The sequence below is a fragment of the Microtus oregoni genome, unplaced genomic scaffold, assembly GCF_018167655.1.
Source record: "Microtus oregoni isolate MIOR12 unplaced genomic scaffold, Mior012 000073F_ref0000255, whole genome shotgun sequence".
Taxonomy (NCBI): domain Eukaryota; kingdom Metazoa; phylum Chordata; class Mammalia; order Rodentia; family Cricetidae; genus Microtus; species Microtus oregoni.
In genome coordinates, this window is record NW_024543986.1 from 1,927,788 (window position 1) to 1,948,392 (window position 20,605).

Below are 20,605 nucleotides of genomic sequence, written 5' to 3' on the forward strand. Positions count from 1 at the left end.
TTTGATACCATTGTTCCCAAGGCTTGTCTGGCATTGAGTCTGATCAAAACCTCTATTTATTGCTTATTTTTGAGCTATTAAACAAACATGCTTTTAGTTTGAAATTTTATTATCAATAAATAGTTGATGTTAACATACACTGAGTTTATTAAATAATCTCTTTTGGGGAAACAAAACTTGAACATTTAAGGCAGTTCTGACAATAGTTTACTAGTGAGACAACAATGACCAGATAGAATTTGTAAGGGTTTTGATTAGTTAAACTTCAGGGGAATTAGGGGCTAAATATTTAAATTTTGCAATACAGGAGGGGAAAATAGGCCCTACTTATTGTAATGGTGATTGAAGATTTTCTAAAGAGGGCTAGAGAGAGGAGGGAGGTGATTCACTAGCAAATGTCAGCACATGCACCTGCAATGTGCTTTTTCTAACTAAGCCTCACATTTCCTGCCTCTTCTAATTCAACCTCAAATGATCCTTGTAGTCAGTTCTTGTCCAAGTTTATTTTTTGTGCTAATCACACTACATTAGCATTTCCTAAAGAGACCAGAAGCTTTTTTTTGTCACTTTACTTTGTTTGAACTGTTTTCTCTTTGTTTGTCCATCTTCGAAAATCTTACCCACCTGTCTCTTAGAAAGAATTCATCAATTCTTTCTAATTTTCTCTTAAAAAGAGCCTATAAATTTCTGAATGTATATGTATGGGAGTACATATATATTGTATATGTGTATTTTACTACTAACTTAGAGGTAGACTATTCTTTAATTTGTATGAAAAATTAAGTAATTTCTTCATTTCCCCTTTATTTTTGAGGAAACACTCTGAACATTGCATAATTATCCCTAGACACTTCAGGTTTTGTTATTTCTCTTTACAAATATGCCAAAAATGTGGAAGGGACATTCTGTTAGAATTGTTTCCTATAGATCTAAATAATTGTGTCGCTCTTTCTCTCTCTTCCCCTCTCCCCCTTCTTTCTTTGTAGTATGATTTTTCTAAAAATCTGTTTCAAAAGTGACCATTCTTTTAAAGTATATTTAGCACATGTGTGTTTTTGTGGAATTAGTGCTATTGGGGATTTAGATTTATATAATTTTCTTTTTAAACTTATGATTAAATGAAACAATTCTTTAGCCCCCCAAAATCAATAGAAATAATCTGATGATATAAAAACTTGCTTCTAGGCTATTAAAAAAAATTAGCAATAGTACTAGGCACAGCTATATGTTCCTTAAATTTTTTTTTCCAGTCAAATGTATGCTTTGCCTATTTGAAAACTGAATTTTTCTAGGCATTGTGTTATCAAAGTATTTTGTACAGTTTTTTTAGTAGCCATTTAAGATTAAATTAAATTGCTTTAAAATTCTATCAGGATAAAATATTTAATAGTGATACCAACTAGTTTGTGTTACAGAGACTATATTCAGTCTCCATGTATTTTGGAGAGAGAGGAATATACAGTAAGATAATAACCAAAATTTGAATGTAATCTTTAGCAGCATTCTCTCTTCTCCCTTCTGTTTTCCTGGGATGTGTAATGCCCAAGTGTCACACAAGAGAAAAACCAGCAAAAGTTTAGGCAGAAAGTCAAACTTAGATATGTGAATAAATGTATTGTCTGTTAGGTGATCTTGATCAGTAAAGAGCCTGTAGAGTTCTTCCTTCTCAACAAATAACTGTATTGATTGTATTCAAGTGATGGTATCAGTTAACATGTTAAGTTGATTCGTTCTTGTTGATGATGGTTTAGAGAAGAAGAAAAGAATGAAAGACCTGAAGGAACAAGCTTAGAAGAAGTGGAAACAGTATACCATAGGTTAAAAAACAGAAGTAGTGAAGACAAGAGTACCAGTATTTGCAAAAAAAGAAAATTTTGAGACGGGCTGAGGAAGAACAGCCAACAACCAGCTGAGATTGGAACTAACTGGCAACTGCCCACGATGTTAAATGTAACACAAACTTATCACACACACACACAAAATCTCTCTCTCTCTCTCTCTCTCTCTCTCTCTCTCTCTCTCTCTCTCTCACACACACACACACACACACACACACACACACACACTGTATGAGGGTGTCAGATCTTGGAGTTATGGACAGTTGTGAGCTGCCATGTGGGGGCTGTAATAATTTGAACCTGGATCCTCTGGAAAAGCAGGGGAGAGGAGTGGAGGGAGGGGGAGGGAAATGGGAGGCAGGGAGGAGGCGGAAATTTTTTTCAATTAAAAAAAAAAGCAGTCAGTACTCTGAACCGCTGAGCTATTTTTCCAGCCCCCTTACTGAAGGCGTAAGTCACAAACAATGCCACACCAGTTTGGAATTATGATTAATAGGGTGGTATTTATTTAAAGAGGAAAAAACTTAGAGATCACTGTCCCAGGCAACAGCCCTCTAAGCAACCAGGAAGGGAGTCTAGTCACCAGCAGAGAGGGAAGTGAAGAGAAGAGAGGAGAGGGAAGTCGCCGCTTTTTTAAAGGGAGAGAGACCACGCCCCGATGGGCTGGTATCTCAGCAGCTATAGGCTGGAGGAACGGGAGGACCTCCCGCAACACCTCCCCCTTTTGTTTAAATAAGAGAGTTCTAAACCTACTATGAAATTATATACAATAAGTCAAATATCCTATTCTAACTAGCTTAGGTCTTATATAATAAATAGCTTGGCCAAGTCATGAGAGAAAAGTAACTACATTTATATAGTTTTCAACCCCATCGAAGATCTGAGAAGGGAAATAATGTTACCTGGGTAATTAGGAAGTTCAGTAAAACAACTTCCAAAACATGCAACAAATCACAGAGACAACTAGCTACCTGGGCAATCACCCAAAGTCACGTTAGCAGCATTGAAGCAACCAACTTTGGCTAAGGCCTAACATAACTGACATACCATTATTAAAGGCAAGCAACTTTTCAAAACTATCTTACCCTGTCTTGGCAGGATATGACAGTCCTGTTTTATCCATTGATGCATATCTGTATCTCTGTCAGTGGTTGAGGTATGGGCATTTCTTTGCCCAAAGGCCAGTTCTGCCAAAAAGAAAGGCTCCAGGTGGAGTGTCTTTCGTGCTCAACATTCTTTCGGGAATAGAGTAGTGTTGCCAGGAGCAATTGTGTCTCACTATCACAAAACTCTGAGTTAGATTAAAGGCCGTTTTCTACAGCTCTTTGAAGAAGTTGAAGATTATCTATCTATACTGAGTATAATCTCTATATATCTAAAGAACCTGATTAGTCTAATTATAAATGACAAACTTAGATGACTATTAATCTATATAATTCTCAATATCTATCTAACTTAAAGACTAAGGAAATAAACAACTGTGAAACAAATGAGGAGAATGACCTCCAAATATAAACAATGTACAAATATACATTGCAGTAGGTAAATATATATCAATACACAAACATTATATAAGTATCTTAATCAGAGGTAGAAATGTACACTGCAATATGGTAAATATATACAATATATATATCAATACAATATATGTCAATACATAAAAAATGTTTTAAACAGAGGTAGAAACATGCATGCATACAATAGTCAATATAATTTCATTTTGTATCAATATACAACAATCAATACCAATATATTTTCCTAAAAACAGTAACTCACAATTATAAAACTATTATCCCATCATCCCTTTTTTTTTGCCAAAATGATCCCTGAGCTTATAAAATTCCTCTCCCAACCCTCAATCGTATACTAATTATAATCAACCCCTAAATGATGTCCCTAAACCCAGAGGTAAACCTTACTTGGGAGGGGACTTCGTCCTCTAGAATTACTTTCAGCTGTCATGGGGGCGACATTCTTTCTGGGGGATTCTGTGAAAGTAAAATGATGGTTAAATTTCAAGATCAATGTCTTTTAAAATTGCCAATAGTCTCTGAGTATTTTGTGCAGGTCTGGCCAGAATGTTGTATAAGATGTACACCATTTCAGCTAACCAGGTTGGAATCATCTTGTGCAGCTGGTACCCAAAATGGGTCTTGTAGTAGAGCTATTAGTATCATGACGTCATATCAACCAGGTGGAGTTGTTGTGATGGGGCCCCATCTTCTTCCTGGAAACTTCAAATGTCACTTCAGGAAAAACTCATTGCTCATTGCTTCACTCAGGAAGTGAAGAGAGAGAGGAGAGGGAAGTGGCCGCTTTTTTAAAGGGAGAGAGACCACGCCCCAATGGGCTGGTATCTCAGTGGAGATAGGCTGGAGGAGCAGGAGGACCTCTCGCAATACCCTACCTCCAGGAAAAACATCTTTAAGGGTTTTTTAAATGTTCTAATAATGAAATGCTGAGGATTGTTTATAACATTATAGCATCAAGGAGAACTTGATGATTAGGATATACATTGCTATTTGTGCATGTATATCTGCCTTGACACTTTTAGACTTTAAAGAGTGAACATAGACTGAGCGTAATGTGTTTTTAGTGTTTCTGAATCTAGACTGATTGCCTAATCAGAGATTATATTAACATAAAACCATGTTTGTCCACATCCCAAAACAGTACATTTGGGGGGAAGAACTAGAATTTTAATTGAGATAGAACAGGAAATATTTTTGAAGATGGGGTTTTACTGATGTCATGCAGTCTTATCTTCTTTTCCTCATAAACTTTCTTTTTTCTTTCCTAACATCTTATCTGCCTTTCCACTTTTCTTTCTTGTCTATGGCTCACACCTGCCTGGGGTTTTTATTGATTGGCACATGTGCACATTGCTTAGCAGTTTTTCTGACTCATCTCCTAAGGACATTGTGAGGCATTAATCATGACTTTTATATTTTGGATTCAGAGTCTCATATATCCCAGGCTTGCCTTAAACTCACTGGCTAGGTAGCCAGGATGCTCTCTAATTTCTAATCCCCCTGCCTCCACTTCCTCAGTGCTGAGATTTTCAACCTATTCCAGCAACTCTGGTTTGTTTAGTGCTGAGGTTGAAACCTAGGCAAGCACTCTTCTAGCTCAGTTACATCTTTATTTCTAGGTCATGGTTTTTGTTAGTACAAGAATACCTTAAATGGTCTAAATAATAAATGCATATCATAACATGCTATTGTGAAAAATAAACATTAGTATAGCTGTCATCTGGGTGAAGAAGTAAAATATTACCACCACCCTAAAAGCTTCTGAACCCTTTCTGCGTACTGTTTTTCAGGCATACTGTATGTGTTCAAATTGGTATCATTTGTTAGTAAGTGGCCTGTTTTTGTGGAGAGCAAAGGGCTGCTGCTAGATCTGCACCTAAGGCCTCATATATTCTTCCACTGAGCTCGTGGTCTCTCTTTCTGACCTTCTTGACGCTTCTGCCCACAGGCATCCACTGTCTTCTCTCCTTGTGCTTGCACTGATTGACACATTTTAAATAAGATTTTAACCCCCCCCATTATTTTCTGTCAGCCCTTTGACTCCTCTCTTACACATTTCCCACCCACTTATTAAAATCAACTAACAGATAAATACCTATTTCTTCAAGAAGAAAGTTAAATGCTGCCATAAACAGGTATAAAGGTTTGTTCCTCTTGACAAACTGTCTAGTAGAAGTCTTTAACATTGCAAATAAACATGTATATAAATTGTTACTTTTTTAAAAGAAAAAACTAGATAAGGTGTGATTCATTAAAATTACTAAAGATATATGAAGTATTTTGTGATATATTTTTGTATAAATATATTTAGATTATTTTAGAAAATTCTAAGATTCATAATAGTCAGCTTAATGATTATAAGACTAGTGCTAGCTCTTAAAAAGCTTTACAAAGAATATATGATACTGGTAGAGTGATGCATTACTTAGTAGAAGTTTTAAATCAATAGGATTTAGATATTACTCACCATAACTCAGTAGATTTTTTTGTTATTTTATTTTACTGTTTCCTGCTATGTAATTATATTAACATTTGTGACATTTTTAAAATTAGTTAATTTTTAAAAGAAAACTGTCTTTTTTCATTTAATATACCATCCCAGTTCCAGCTCCCTCCCCCTCCCACCACCACACCCCCCTATCCACTCCTTAGAGGCTAAGGCTTCCCATGGGGAATCACCATGTCTAGCAAGTCTCAAAGCAAGTCTAGCACATTGCTTTGAGGCAGGACCAAGGCCCTCCCCACTTTATCTAGGCTGAACAATGTATACCTTCAAAGGGAATAGGTTCCAAAAAGCCGGTATGAGCAGTAGGGATAGATTCTGGTCTCACTGTCAGTGGCCCCACAGTCTGCCCCAGCCATTCAACTATCACCCACATTTAGAGTGGTCTAGTTTGGTCCCATGCTGGTTCCCCTACTGTCAGTTCAGAGTCCCATTACCTCAGGTGAGCTATTTCAGTGAGTATCCTCATCATGGTCTTGACCCTTTGCTCCTCCTCTTCAGTTGAATTTTGGGAGCTTAGCCCAGTGCTCTGCTGTGGATCTCTGCATCTGATTCCGTTAACTGCTGGATGAAGGTTCTATGATGACAATTAAGATAGTCATCAATCTGACTCTAGGGAAAGGCCAGTTCAGGCACTCCCTCCACAGTTGCTTTGGATGTTAGCAAGGGTCATCCTGGTGGATTCCTGGTAGGTTTCTTGCTAGCCCCATGATGGCTCCCTCAATCAAGATAGCTCTTTCCTTGTTCTCCTACCACCTCCATGGCTCCCAATTTTCTCAGGAGATCTTGCATTTGTGACATTTTCATTTTAGAGAAAGGGTCTCAGTAGCCTAGACTGATTCATTGTCTTTCTCTCTACCTTCTGAGTATAAGATAAACAGCCATAAATCACCATGCTGGACTTATGAGGTGCTGAGGATCAAACTTGGGGCTTCATGCATGTTAAGTAAGCACTGTGCCATCTGAACTGCATCCCTGTTCCAGTAGATTTGTAGCTTTTAAAATTCAAAGCATTTTGAATACTCTTTTTGAGCAGGTGGTAATTAACATGATCAAGTTAGGCAATGACATGATAGAAGTCTATTCAGTAAAAAGAATCTCTTCCCTGGATTTGTTCTGCTTGAAATCATACTTTTTTTTTTTTTAAAAAAAAGAAATTATACAATGAGAATTTGAGGAAAAGAAACTGATAGACCAAGGAAAGTTAACTAGAATACAAACTTAGAAACAAATGCGTGAATGTCAGCATTTCCGTTGAGCTTTTAAGTAAGGATGGTCTTTTCTATAAATAATGTGAGAGTTGTTGGATATTAATACAGAAATGAAAACTTGACTCCTCACTAAAACAATATAAAATGCAAATGGATTGCATGCCAAAACATGGAAAGCAGCTACAAAGTCTTAAAAAGGAGACTTAGTTTATATAATAGACTAGAAATATAATTAATCCCTAAACTTTGCCTTCTCCTTTTAAGTCAAACCTTTTTGTGTATTCTTCTCTACATCTCCCAAAAAATTCCAGAAGCAGTGAAACTGTTTATTTACACAGAATTTTATTATACCATGAAATATTGTTTGTTTGAATAATTTGGAATAAGTTTAATTTTCCCATTTTATATGAAATTAGACCATGTACATTTAATTGTATGAAAGGGCTAGGTACTCCTTTTTAGTTTTTAATAACACATTATTTTTATAAACCTGAGATATTTAAAAATAGTTTTGCATAAAACGAGTTTTACTGTACTACCAAGCAGAAAAGCATGTGTATGTAAAAAGTTAAGATATCTTATGTCTATATTCTTTCAGGGCAATTAAAGCATTTCAGGAGGTGCTTTATGTTGATCCCAGCTTTTGTCGAGCCAAGGAAATTCATTTAAGACTTGGGCTTATGTTCAAAGTGAACACAGACTATGAGTCTAGTTTAAAGGTAGGTTGTTGCGTTTTTTTTTCAAGATACAATGTTGTGTTTCTCTGATTGTTGCTGTTATTGTTAAATATTAGAGCATTGAGAAATGTTAACTTACATTGGCATGTTCAAAGAAAATTTATTTAGATGAAGGAACTGTACATCAACTATGAAATGAAAGAAAAATTGGATTTCATAATACAATGTGTTTTGATACTGAGAGCTGCCTGGTAATTTATCATACCGTAACTAAACTTTTGTTTTAAGTTTTGTTAAGGTCTGTTAGAAAAGGATCTTGGGGCATCTGCAATTCCCTGAAGAAGTGATTGTTCATTATAGAGGCCACAGACTGCTACTTAATGTTTTGTCTGTGACCTAGCCATCAACCATTTTTCTTTACATGACTTTATAAATTTGTCCACTTCAACCAGCAAGACACGTCTTTGGTTTTTGAGACAGGGTTTCTCTGTGGCTTTGGAGCCTGTCCTGGAACTAGCTCTGTAGAGCAGGCTGGTCTCGAACTCACAGAGATCCTCTTGCCTCTGCTGGGATTAAAGGCGTGCACCACCATCGCCCTGCTAGCAAGAGATGTCTTGCATTTAAATAATAAAAAATATTTTCGTGGCATTTGGACTACTGGTTTATAAGTATAAATATTGTTGGGGAAAAATAATATGTTGTTGGTTGAGTATCTTCCTACCAGTGGACATTGAGTATTTCTCCCAATTTTCATTTTATATTTGAGTTTCTTCTGCCTTTGACATCATTACTAGGACTTTCATGAAAGTAACACTTACCTACATGACAAAAATTTTTAATTTGGAAAGATTACATGTCCTAGGGGCAAGCTTTCAGTTTTATGAACTTAATGACTGCTGAGTTTTGTTGCATGTTGATCATGATTCTAAAGGTTGTGGGAAGGGTAGAGAAGGGAGATAAAAATGACTTCACATTTGGTTGTAATTTGAGCTCACTAGTAAGGAACTGCCAAGAGGTGTTTTGTTTTTAAGCTATCTATCAGTGTTCCTAATTGTTCTAGATTTTTAAAGTAGAAAACTATAGCATGAATAATAAAAACCCAGAAACAGATATCAGGGTTCAAGCTGAAGATCAGAAAAACAAAGCAGCCAGCTTTTAACCTCTACCTCAGACCGAAATGGGCGATCCTGCCTCCACAAATCCTCAGACTGAGACTTGAGTGTGAGAACTGTTTCCTGCCATTTTATATTCCTCTCTAGTGCTGGGATTAAAGGTGTGTACCACCACCACCTGGCCTCTACGACTAACTCATGTGGGTGCTGTGATTAAAGGTGTGTGCCTCCTCTGCCTGGCATGTATGACTGACTAGTGTGGCTGCTGGGATTAAAGGTGTGTGCAGCTACTGCCTGGCCTGTATGGCTTTGTGTTCTGATCTTCAGGCAAGCTTTATTATTAAAACACATATACTATACCACTATAGGAAACTGTGCAAATACTGTTTTTCCTCCAGCCTTTCATGCTTTTATAAAGAAAAATGATAAGTTATGCAACCAAGAACATTAAGACAAATAGATTGTAAAAAATGTAGACCACAGTAATTGAAGGTAAGTGCAGTAGAGGAATAGGTCCCAGCATGACTTTAAGTAGTGTGCAGAGTATAATACCTGGAATTTACAGTTTTCCTCAGCTTAGTGGAATATTTTTTTAAAATAAACTATGATAAATCATTGGTTTTGAAGTAGAAAATAAATTTAGAAATGTCATCTTATATACTTTAAAAGTTCCTTTTAGATAGTCAGTTTTCATTAGCTATCAAAGATTTCTAACTGTTTTATTACACAAAATAAACATCCCTCTTAATTGTAGAAGGATTGATAGCAGTTAACAAACTTTATTACCGGTATGCATTGTGCATGGTAATTAGATGTGTTCCAAACTACAGAACGTAATTATACCTGAATGTTAGTACAGTGATAACTTTAATAATGTCTGAAAAAAATTCTGTTTTCAAGAAAGCAACAATATCAGAAGTTTCCTTTAAATTAGGAGGTGTGGTATTTCAAATCTAACAAACATTCCTGCTTCTCAACCAAAATATTCATGTATAGTTTTTCAGTGCTAAGGTAAAAAAAATACTAACAAATCTTGATCATGTTTGTCTTACGAAGAATGCTCCAAGTAAGGGCAGCCTTCTTTTTAGGGAGAGAGTTGTTATTTGTTTAAAATAATTGATAATATCCAGATATATAATAAATTTCTACAAACAGGTGATTTTAAGAGCTCTTGATATTTTTCTTTTGCACAATATCGACGATTTGATTTTCTCTTTGCATTAATACTTATTTTGAAAGCTTTCTCTCTAAATTATGTATTCATTGTCTATTAAATGGAAATTTTTGAATCTCAGCATTTTTTTTTTTGGTTCCAAGAGCAGCTATTTTCGTTTATTATTGTAAATGTTTAGCTTGCAGTGCATGGAGGTAGAAATTAGAAGGATGTTCACTTCTCCCTTGGATGACTTCCAGTTTTTTTTTTTTTTTAAGGAAATATTTTACCTCCATCTGGATAAGGGGAGAACCTCTGATGATTCGTCTACCACATCAGACTTTTTTATAGCACAGTATGTTGTAGGCTGCAGTGTTAAGCCTACAAGTTAGGTCCTGAGGACCCACATGGTAGATAGAGAGAACAGATTTCTGAAGGTTGTCTTCTGACCTCCACACATGTATGCATATATAAATACAAGTAAATTTAATTAAATTAAGTAGCTCATGTATGAAATCAAACCTTTAGAATTAGTTGAGTAAATTGACCCGAAGTTTCATCAAAGATGATTCCTTTTAGTTCTATTTTTTTTTTAAGTGGATGAGGGATACTTTCATAGTCACATGTAGTAGTTTTTGTGCCTAGTATAGTGCTGTCATTTATTAGTAATGTCAATAGGTAGTGGTCATCATTCATTCAGGAGAATGATCCTATCTTCATGTTAATCTTTTCAGAAGTATTTCATCTTTCATCTCATTAGATGAAATAAATCATGGTCTTTTCTAATTGTTTATCAAAGGAGATGTCATTCTTAGAACAGTTATGCTCAGTCTTTGAGCAAGGTTCAAGGTTGTAAATATACTGTTTCTACATATTGGAGGGATGAAACGAATAAAAGAATATTTTAGTAATGAGGGTACTGTGAATATTCCTTCCATTACAGATCAGGTTTTTTTTGTTAAATCATGTTTGTGGAAGTATATGTATTTATATGCAGGTGTGCATGCTTTGAACCCAGAAGAGGATGTCTTCTTCATTGTCTCATAAGGGTTTCTTCCTAAACCCTAGAACTAGCTCACAGTTTCTCAGCTAGTCTGGAAGCCTTCAAGCCCCAGCAATTTTCCTTTCTCTGTCCCCTTCACAGATAAACTTACAGACATTTAGACCACACCCTGCTTGTGACATGGAAGCTGACATTTAAACTCTCGTCTTCATGATTGAGCAACAAACACTCTTAACTACTGAGCTATAGGTCTAGCTTCTGATCAGTTCTTCTCTACCTTATTTCCTTGACTTTTTCCTGAAGAGAGATGTTGCTTGTATAAGACTTTTAAAATGGTATTTATATAAAAATAATTTATTTTCTTACTAGATTCCTCTTATCCATACATGAAATGGATCCAGAGCCTCCTTATTTTAGTCAATGTTTCATAATATTTTTATCAAAATACATCTCTAAAACAAATTCATTCTATTTTGGTACTATAGTAACAGCTCTCATAGCAAGCAAATTTGGTTTTGAGATTTGATTCTGCCACATACCTTGTAACTAATTTTGTAACTTTAATAAAATTACTAATTTCTGATTCTGTCTACTGAACCAGAATAATTATGCCTACCTCACAAAGTCGTTATGAAGGTATACCTAAATATATGTTGCATAATATAGAATATTATATAATTATGTTTATAATATATATGTGTTATAAAGATGTACATGGATAAATATTTCTATACATATTCTGTGTCTTATAGCCCTTTTTTCCAACTATAAAGGAATGTGAGCTGATCTAGTCTCAGCCCTACTGCTGGGTTCACAGGTGTGTGCTCTCATGTCCAGCTTCAGTTCTTTGTTCTTTTAGTACAGTTGGTTTTTGATTTGGGTGTGGTGTGGCCCCCTCCCCCATTGTTTTGTTTTGTTGTTGTTTTGAGATAGTCTCTCATGCAACCCAGTCCAACCTTGAACCTAGCAAAAGTTAGTCCTGAACTATTTTTTTAATTAAATTTTATTTATTTTATGTGTATGGGTATTTTGTCTTAATGTATATCTGTTTACTACTTGTTTACCTGGTGCCCGAGGAACTAAAATTATAGAAGTTTGTGAGTTGCTATATGGGTGCAGGGAATTGAACCCAAGTCCTCTGAAAGAGTAGTTGGTGCTCCTAATCACTGAGCCATCTCTCCAGCCTCTATTCTTGATCTTTCTGTCTCCTAAGTCCTATGATGTGTGTGATCTGTGTGTACTACCGTGCCTTCATTGGTTGTGTGTATATTTTGTTTTATTTTGTTTGTGTGTGTTTTGTTTTGTTTTTGTCAGTCTGCCTAGCCACAGAAATATAATTACCTCATTTGTCAATCATGGTGTTATTTTTTTTCCATTAAATTAGCCAGTAAATTATCCCATGTGTTTAGTTTGTCCTGGGCACATTTCTCAATTTGTAAACTGGTTTACTATTACCTGAATGAGACTTCATTTTAGGGTGATAAGTCTATATGGCATTTTAAAAAATTTCTTTCTTACATCAGATAATACTTGTTTTTAAAACAATTCAATAAATTCAAGGTGTGATTTTTTTTTATTTCCTTTTAATGCTGTTAATGCTAATTACTTATTTTTGTATACTTTTCTAAAAGTACACTAATTGTGACGAATAGTTTCTATATTGCCCCTAGTTTCAACACCCTGGTATACTATTAAAATTATTTCCGTGTTCTTCAGTCAGTTAATGCCAGTGCATCTGTTTATTGTATCAAGAAATTCTAATATTTGTATATTTAAATATTATTAAAGTATATCAAGTTAAGAACTTTTACATTTTGGAGCTAGCTGGAAAGTTGGCTTAGTGCTTAGGAGCACTTACCACCCTTCCAGAGGACCTGAGGTCCTCTCACCTTTGTTGCCTGTAAGTCCATCTTCCAGGGACTATCCGCTTCTGTCCTCAGTGGATACTTGGTCACGCACACATACTTAAAAGAAAATAAATCTTGCTGCCCAAAAGAACATTCAGATTGATCATCTGTCTGTCTGGTCTATCTATCTTTCTATCTAATTTATCTTTCCTGTTCCTGTGGGTCAAAGAACAACTTGTGGTAGCTGATTCTCTCCTTTCATCACATGGTTCTCAGTGATTTAAGTCAAGTTCTCTATTGATCTTTTATCTACTGAACCATCTCACTGACTCTTTTTGTTTACTTTTTTGAGACAAGGTTTCTTTGTGTATCCCTGTCTGTCCTGGAGCTCTGTAGACCAGAATGGTCTTGAACTCACAGGTAACTGCCTGCCTCTGCCTCTTTTTCCCCATTTCCAGCCATTTTTTAAGGGGGCTCTCTCAACCTTTTTTTTCTCTTTTTAAACAAAAGTTATAGATTGTTGCTAACTTTTTTTTAATAATTTGATGTTTGAAGTGATAAGTGATTGAAGGGATGAGATGAGAATAAAAAGGACAGTTGAACATAAATGGGTTTAACTCAAATGATGCTTTTTTTAAGTGAAAATGTGGCTCTTTACTATGTATTGGTATTTCTAAATGGCTAGATATTGAAGTGAAGAGGCTATAAAATGTTAAAATACCTACTTACAGTATAGACTCAAAACAATTAGGATAAAAGTTTAGTTGTCTAAAAAAACGGATATTGAGTTGTTTTTGCTGAATGCCTTAGTACATCACTTTATTTATTCCTTTACCTTCTTATAGTCAACATTTAAGGAGAATAGCACTTCACATTGTTTTTACCTTACTTGAAACTATTTCATTTACTGGTGTTGATGTAATCTTATATCCTACATAAAGCATAGTAATCCTTTTTAAAATATGATCTTGATATGTAGCTCATGTTAGCTTTGATCTTACCATGTAGAGACTAGGCTGACCTAGAATTTCCAGTCCTCTTGTCTCAACGCCTGAGTGGTATGAACCACTATACCTGGTTCAAAACTTAAAAATTTTATTCTCAGTTTAAAATGCTGATATAGTCGCTCCAAAAATGATAAACTAAGACAAGATATTTACTTCCTTCTTAGAAACCATCTTTGAATCTATGAAATGCTTCACTTTTTTGTTATTATAGATACACAGTTTGTTTCATGTAGTTAAACTATTGTGAACTGAAGAAATACGTCCTAGGAATTTGAATATTAGATACTAATTTCATCCATACTATTAAATTTTGAAATATCTGTGTTTTTTTATTGATACTTTGACCTTACATTTCAGTTGTCTGGAAACAGTGACAGTTATTATTCCTTCTTCATACCTGATATGTTCTCTTTCTTTCATGATCTTATGTCTTCTGCCATTTTAAAGATCCTAGTCTTGGAATGGATTGAGAGAGAATATCTCACCCATAGGGTTTACCTTTTTAAAAGGTGATTGGAATGATCCTCATGTTCTCCAATAGTTTAGAAAGATTTGTTGAAAGCTTTAAAACTTAAGATTTAGTGTTGAATTTGGCCTATAGCAAGGTACTAAGAGAAGAAATTCTTCTCTAAAAGATTGACGTAGTATTGATGTCATAGAAGCTGTCTGTACTTATTGTTTGAATTGATTGTAACAAACACAGTGAGGAAGGCCTGTTCTGTATTTTTAAACTTTTTCTTTAATGAACTTCATACTCGAGTGTATCTATTATTGGTAATAATTCCACTAAGTCCAGGATGATTTACAAATAAAGTTTGTGTTCATTACAACATAATAAGCCTTATGAGATGAATCTTAATACTTGTTTCTTTTGTGTGTTTAAGCATACATTAAAAGCCATTAGAGTAGTATTCTGGTAGAAATTTTAGTATTTTTTTTTCTACTTATAGTTACATTGTGTATTTCTTCCTTCAGAAATACTATTGATTCTTATATTTTAAGACTTTGCTTGACTTTTTATGATCAGTAGGAATTTGAATTTTGGTTGTGGAAATTGGAAGCCACTTCATTTTCTATGAATTAAACCTTCCTTAACTGTCACCGGCAGTGAGACCCTATTTTCAATTGGCTAGAACACAGCTGTTCCTTTTGACATGATGCTATTCATGGCTGCCGTCTATGTATTTTTCCTCACTTGTAAAGGAGATATCTTTTCTTTGTTCATTCCTTTTTTTTTTTACTATTTGTTAACTTCGCCTGATAGTTCAATTGATTTAATAATAGTTGCATTTCTCTACTTCACTTACTTGTCAAGTTTTGTTTTTATATTTGACATTTACTTCTCTGAGTTTGATTATGTATTCTCAATATAGAAAGTAGTGAAATATCTGAAATACTTTAGTACCTATGAAATATATATTTGAAAGAGTCCTAACTGCTTATATATGTAACAGTAAATATGCTCTATACAGGAGGGTTAGGGTAATTGCAGGTTTCTTACATCACAAATTTCTTTCCTTAAAGTTTTAAGAATGTACTCATTTGGAATTAAAAAATGACTATTAGTATTTACTCATGGCTTAAGTTTGTAGTTACATTTGGTGTTAAACTGCAACTTTGTGAAACAATCAGTGTTATGGGACAATTGTCTGTATTCTGTCAATTATATTTTAAATAAATGTTGATTGGCCAGTAGCCAGGCAGGAAGTAGAGGTGGGACAACCAGAGAGAAAGTAGAGGCAGGTCAAAGAGAACAGGAGAATTCTGCGAAGAAGGAAAGCCCATTCCTCTGCAGTTTTGGCCCAGCCAAAGAAGAAGCAAGATGTGACTGCCTCACTGAATAAGGTACCGAGCCATGTGGCTAGCAAAGATAAGAATAATGGGCTAATATAAATGATAAGAGTTAATAAGAAGCCTGAGCTAATGGACTAATCACTTTATGATTAATGTAGACCTCTGTGATTTCTTTGGGACTTAATGATTGCGGGAACTGGGCAGGACAGTAAACTCAGACAACAAATCAGTATATTTAATTTCACTTTAAGGAAGGTTATGTTCCAAAATAAGATGTTCCATTACAAATTATGTGCATATCAGCTTTATTTTGAGTAGCTCAAGTTATTCACTCAGTGGAAAGAACTTGAGTATTTGGTTGCCCTATTCTGGTCATTATCTGTGCATATCTAACACATACTGGGTCTAGTTTATTATTATTATTATTATAATTTTATTATATTTTACTTTTTGGTGTTTTGAGACAGGGTTTCTTTGTGTTGTCCTGGAACTCACTCTGTAGACCAGGCTAGCCTCAGACTCAAAGATCTGCCTGCCTCTGCCTTCCAAGTGCTGGGATTGAAGGTATGCACTAACTGCTCGGCTATTAGAGTCTCTTCTACATTGCAAAATATAAGTAACAGTGAAGATTTGGGAGAATAAATGGAATGGTTACATGAGTAGAAGGACAAATGAGTTCTTAGAGATGAATGGATGGGGCCACAAATTCAGGCTACAGAATTTAAGGAGATTGCTAACTACTGACTTGATATGGAAAGAGATTTCTTGTTAATTATTTTGATTAGTTACTTATCTTGAAATTGTGATCAAATATCTGACAAGGGAAGAAAGGCTTAGTTTGGTTTACAGTTGAGTTGGTGCAGTCCATCATGGCATTGAAGATGGGACAGAACTTGAGGTGACAGAGAGTAGACAGGATACAGAAACTCTACCTTAATAAAGGTTTCATAGTTTTCCCAAATAGTGTCTCCTGCTCAGGGTCAAGTATTCAAACATATTTTATAATCAAACTACTACAATTAGTAATAAGTGATAAAGTGGTGCACACCTTTAATCTCAACATTTGGGAGGCAGAGGCAGGTGAAACTTGGTGAGTTCAAGGCCATCCTGGTCTACAGAGCAAATTCCAGGATAACCAAAGGTACACAAAGGCAACCCTGTCTTGAACAGTAAAAAGGAACGAGGGAAGGAGGGAAGGAGGAAAGAAAAACGTAAGAGTAAGTTTTGAATTTGGTAGGTGAAAATTGATGAGTTGGAGTTAATGAAGGGATATCAATCAGATGGTGTAGGCAAGAGCCAGGAAGAATAACTAGAAATAAGATTTCAATATCAATTGTATAAATAAATGTTTTGTCTTTCTTTTCTTTTCTTTTTTTAAGAGAAACTTTTAAGAGATCAGACTGGCATAATTTCAAAGAAGGACCCCTCCCCCTTCGGTGAATAGAGTCAGAATCTAGTAGCTATTAGTAAGTCATTAATGTGCAATAGTCTCTCCTAGGAGCAGTCACAACAACAGCTTTGTATTTAAAACAACTCAAATGAGCTGAGTTTGAGAAGACATTAGGTCAGTTTAGTCAAAAATGTTTCAGTGCCCTTCTACAACCAAATCCTTTTATCCTACATTTCTCTAATTTGTTTTAGATCCTTTTTTTTTATTTTAAATTATACTTTTAGAAGACTATAATGATGAGAAGAAAAAACGTTTCCTTTGATTTGAAGCAGTTTCTGGCATACCTTTTCTTCTCTTGGGTAATAGAAAAGTTTAAGGGTCCAACAAAAATAATATAAGTTCTTTAGACTGAAATATTTCTTTTCTTAAAATTTTAATTGTCTTGTGGAGGGGGCAGTACAAGGCCTTGTTACGGTCTATTCTCTGTATTTCCTCAGTAAGTTAAAATTGAAATAAAACAAAACATAAATTTTGTAGCACACTAACTTTAGTGAGCATTGTAGTTAGTACTGTAGTCACAAGGAAGTTCCTGGTATAGAGTAAAAAAACTGATAAAACCTGTTATTAACATGTAATAAACTCCTTCCTCCCCTAGGGTTTCTTTGTGTAGCCTTGGCTGTCCTGCCACTCTATCTATAGACCAGGCTGGCCTCGAACTCACACAGATTTGCCTGCCTCCTAAGTGCTGTGATGAAAGATATGTGCTATCTCTCCCAGCACTAACATGTAACTCTTAAAAGACTGTATTCTGTCATCATTGAACACAGATAACAGTTTTGGCTATGGACTCATCTTGTTTATATATTCTGAAATATTGGATTCTAGGGACAAGCACACAGCATAAAAACCCTCAGAACAGTGACATTTAACACTGCTAGTGGTGTATTAGAACCATATGTAGATTATTTTCTGGCTTGAATAGTGGTACCTCTCTTATTTAATCAACATCTTGAATTGAACTCAGAAACCAAATATTGCTTTAAATTAATAATTTTCAAGTAAATTAGAATAATTCATTCCTTGTCCATAGGATTATGAATAGACAGACTCTAAAGCTAGGAATGAAGCACTTCAAAGAGAAATTTTAATTCATTTTACATTGTATAGATATAAATTTCATCCTTTAATTAGAAATCAAGAATCAAGTTCCAGGCTATATGGAACAAATGACATGTTTGTAACAAAATTGTGAAATGCTGAGTAAGTCAAGGTCTTTTAAAACCAAAGTTGATGTTGGTTATAAAGATATTAAGGACTCAGCAGTTAAGAACACTGCCTGCTTTTCCATTGGACTCAGGTTCAATTCCTAGCATCCACATGGTAGCTCACAACTGTCTATGATTTCAATCATCTCCCCTGCCCCCCCCTCCCGAGGATTTGATGCCCTCTTCTGTCCTCTGTAGGTACCAGGCACAGGCACTCATAAATGCCAACAGAATCTGCGATACTTCAAACTACATAAAATTGTGAGGAGAAAAGAAAATCACTTTAATATTAAAGGCATATCTTGGGCAAATCTTTTTGCTTAGAAACCATTTTTTGTTGTTGTTGACAACATTCATCCTTTGTGTTTATATAGTTTTTTGCCTGCAGAAGCCTCTTTTTAATAATGGCTATTCTATACAACCAAAGTCAGTTTTAGCACTGCAGTATTTTGTTTTGAGGTATAACTGTTTCCCAGTAGTGTCTATGGTTCATATGTTAACAGGTGTAGTAATATGAGCGGCGGGGCTGCATCCCCATCACCCCGGTAGCCTGGCTAGCTTATGCTCCGAAATAACAACACACAAACTGTATTCTTTTAGACACTGCTTGGCCCTTTAGCTCTAGCCCTTACTGGCTAATTCTGATATCCTGATCAACCCATCTCTAACAATCTTCTTACCGGGAAGATTCTAGGTCCATCCTGGGTTGGAGCTGAATCGCTTCTGCCCGGGAGAGCGGTGCATAGCGTCTCTCTGAGGCCTCTGCTCCCGAGAGGAGAGCTGTGGAGTCTGAGCTCACTTCCTCTTCCTCCCAGCGTTCTGTTCTGTTTACTCCTCCCACCTATCTTCTAACCAATGAGGGCCAAGCAGTTTCTTTTTATTTAACCAATGACCTTCCTCCATCAAATAGGTATATGTGTGTGTATCATATGTACATATATTATGTTCCAATATTGGATATAAAGCTATAAAATCATGTTATCCATACCGCTAAGCTCCTTGTATTCCTTTAATACACCGAAAGATGTGTCAGTCCTTTCCTTTATGTGGGATGATTTTGTATGCCTTTAAAAATTTTTATCTGTATTTTTTGTATATGAGTATTTTGTTTGTAAATATGTGTGTGTACTACATGCGTGCAGTGCCTGAGAAGGGCCAGAAGATTGCTTTGGATGTCCTGAAACTGGAATCACAGATGCTTGTGAACCACAATTATGTAGGTACTGGCAACTGAATCTAGGCCCTCTTGAAGAGCTGCACGTACTCGTTAACTGCTAAAACATTTCTCCAGCCCCTTATCAATAAATTTAGTATAAACAGTAATTATTTTGTAGAATCTTCCATTTTCTAATGCATGGTTGCTCAGTAATTTTCCCCCGTTTTTTCTCTTTGGAAATGTTTGTAGGTTTGAACCAATGCACTAGTGATTTGATTGCTGCTTTTAATACTTATAATTATATATATATATTTGACCCGAATGATTCATACCAGGTTTCTATGCAGGATCTTGAATGCTGATAAATGATCTTTCTTTCAGCATTTCAGTGAAATCAATAAATATCTATTGCTATGGTGGCACACTAAAGGGATGTTCGAAGACTCAGTATCTGTTTAGTAGACCAAAGGAAAGGGCAAACAATCTTTGAAGTAGCAGATGTTGAGACGTTTTTTTCTTTTATCTTTTTTTTTTAAGTTCAGTCAAGTATGGCATATAATTTTTAACCTTTATTTTGTTGACCATTGTGCTCATAGTGTGTTTATATTCTTAGGGCATTGGAGGCTTTCAGTAAATATTTGTTAAGTTGATTAAGCATTAATATTTAGTGTTTCTAGCTCTATTTTAGTTTAGCTATTCAGTAGTTACTTTAAGCCTTAAGGTTTAAGAAAGCTACAAATGCAGAGGCTAGCTTGATTTTGCATATATGTAACAGACATTTGTGATTGCACATAAAAAAGCTACTCTTTTCTTATCAAATGCTACTTTTCTAGATTTCTTTTCCATATAATGGTGGGTAACTGACAGCTTATTCTTACTACAGGAAGATTCAAATTCAAGTGCAGTATTTTTCCTTTCATGTTAAAATACTAAAATACCATACTTAATTTAATTATAGTATTTCTTTTGATGAAAGTTAGATCTCAGGGCTTATATCTAGAAATTGACACCTTGAATGTCAATTATTTTTAGGTGGTTCAAGTATAGGTAGAAATAAATTTATTAAAGTTGATTTCTTAGACAATTTTACATTGATTGTTTATTACTTTCAAAAGTT

General features: G+C 35.1%; 1 protein-coding gene across 7 annotated transcripts in view; it reads left to right on the forward strand.

The window, feature by feature from the left end:
• The window catches only part of LOC121441113 (lysine-specific demethylase 6A-like), a 136,517-nt gene that overhangs the window by 58,089 nt on the left and 57,823 nt on the right, over window positions 1-20,605 (forward strand). For all 7 annotated transcript variants that reach the window (XM_041642248.1, XM_041642245.1, XM_041642246.1 and 4 more), the window contains exon 6: window positions 7,683-7,803. In XM_041642248.1, coding sequence (XP_041498182.1) covers window positions 7,683-7,803 — 121 coding nt within the window. The remainder of the gene's footprint in view (window positions 1-7,682; window positions 7,804-20,605) is intronic.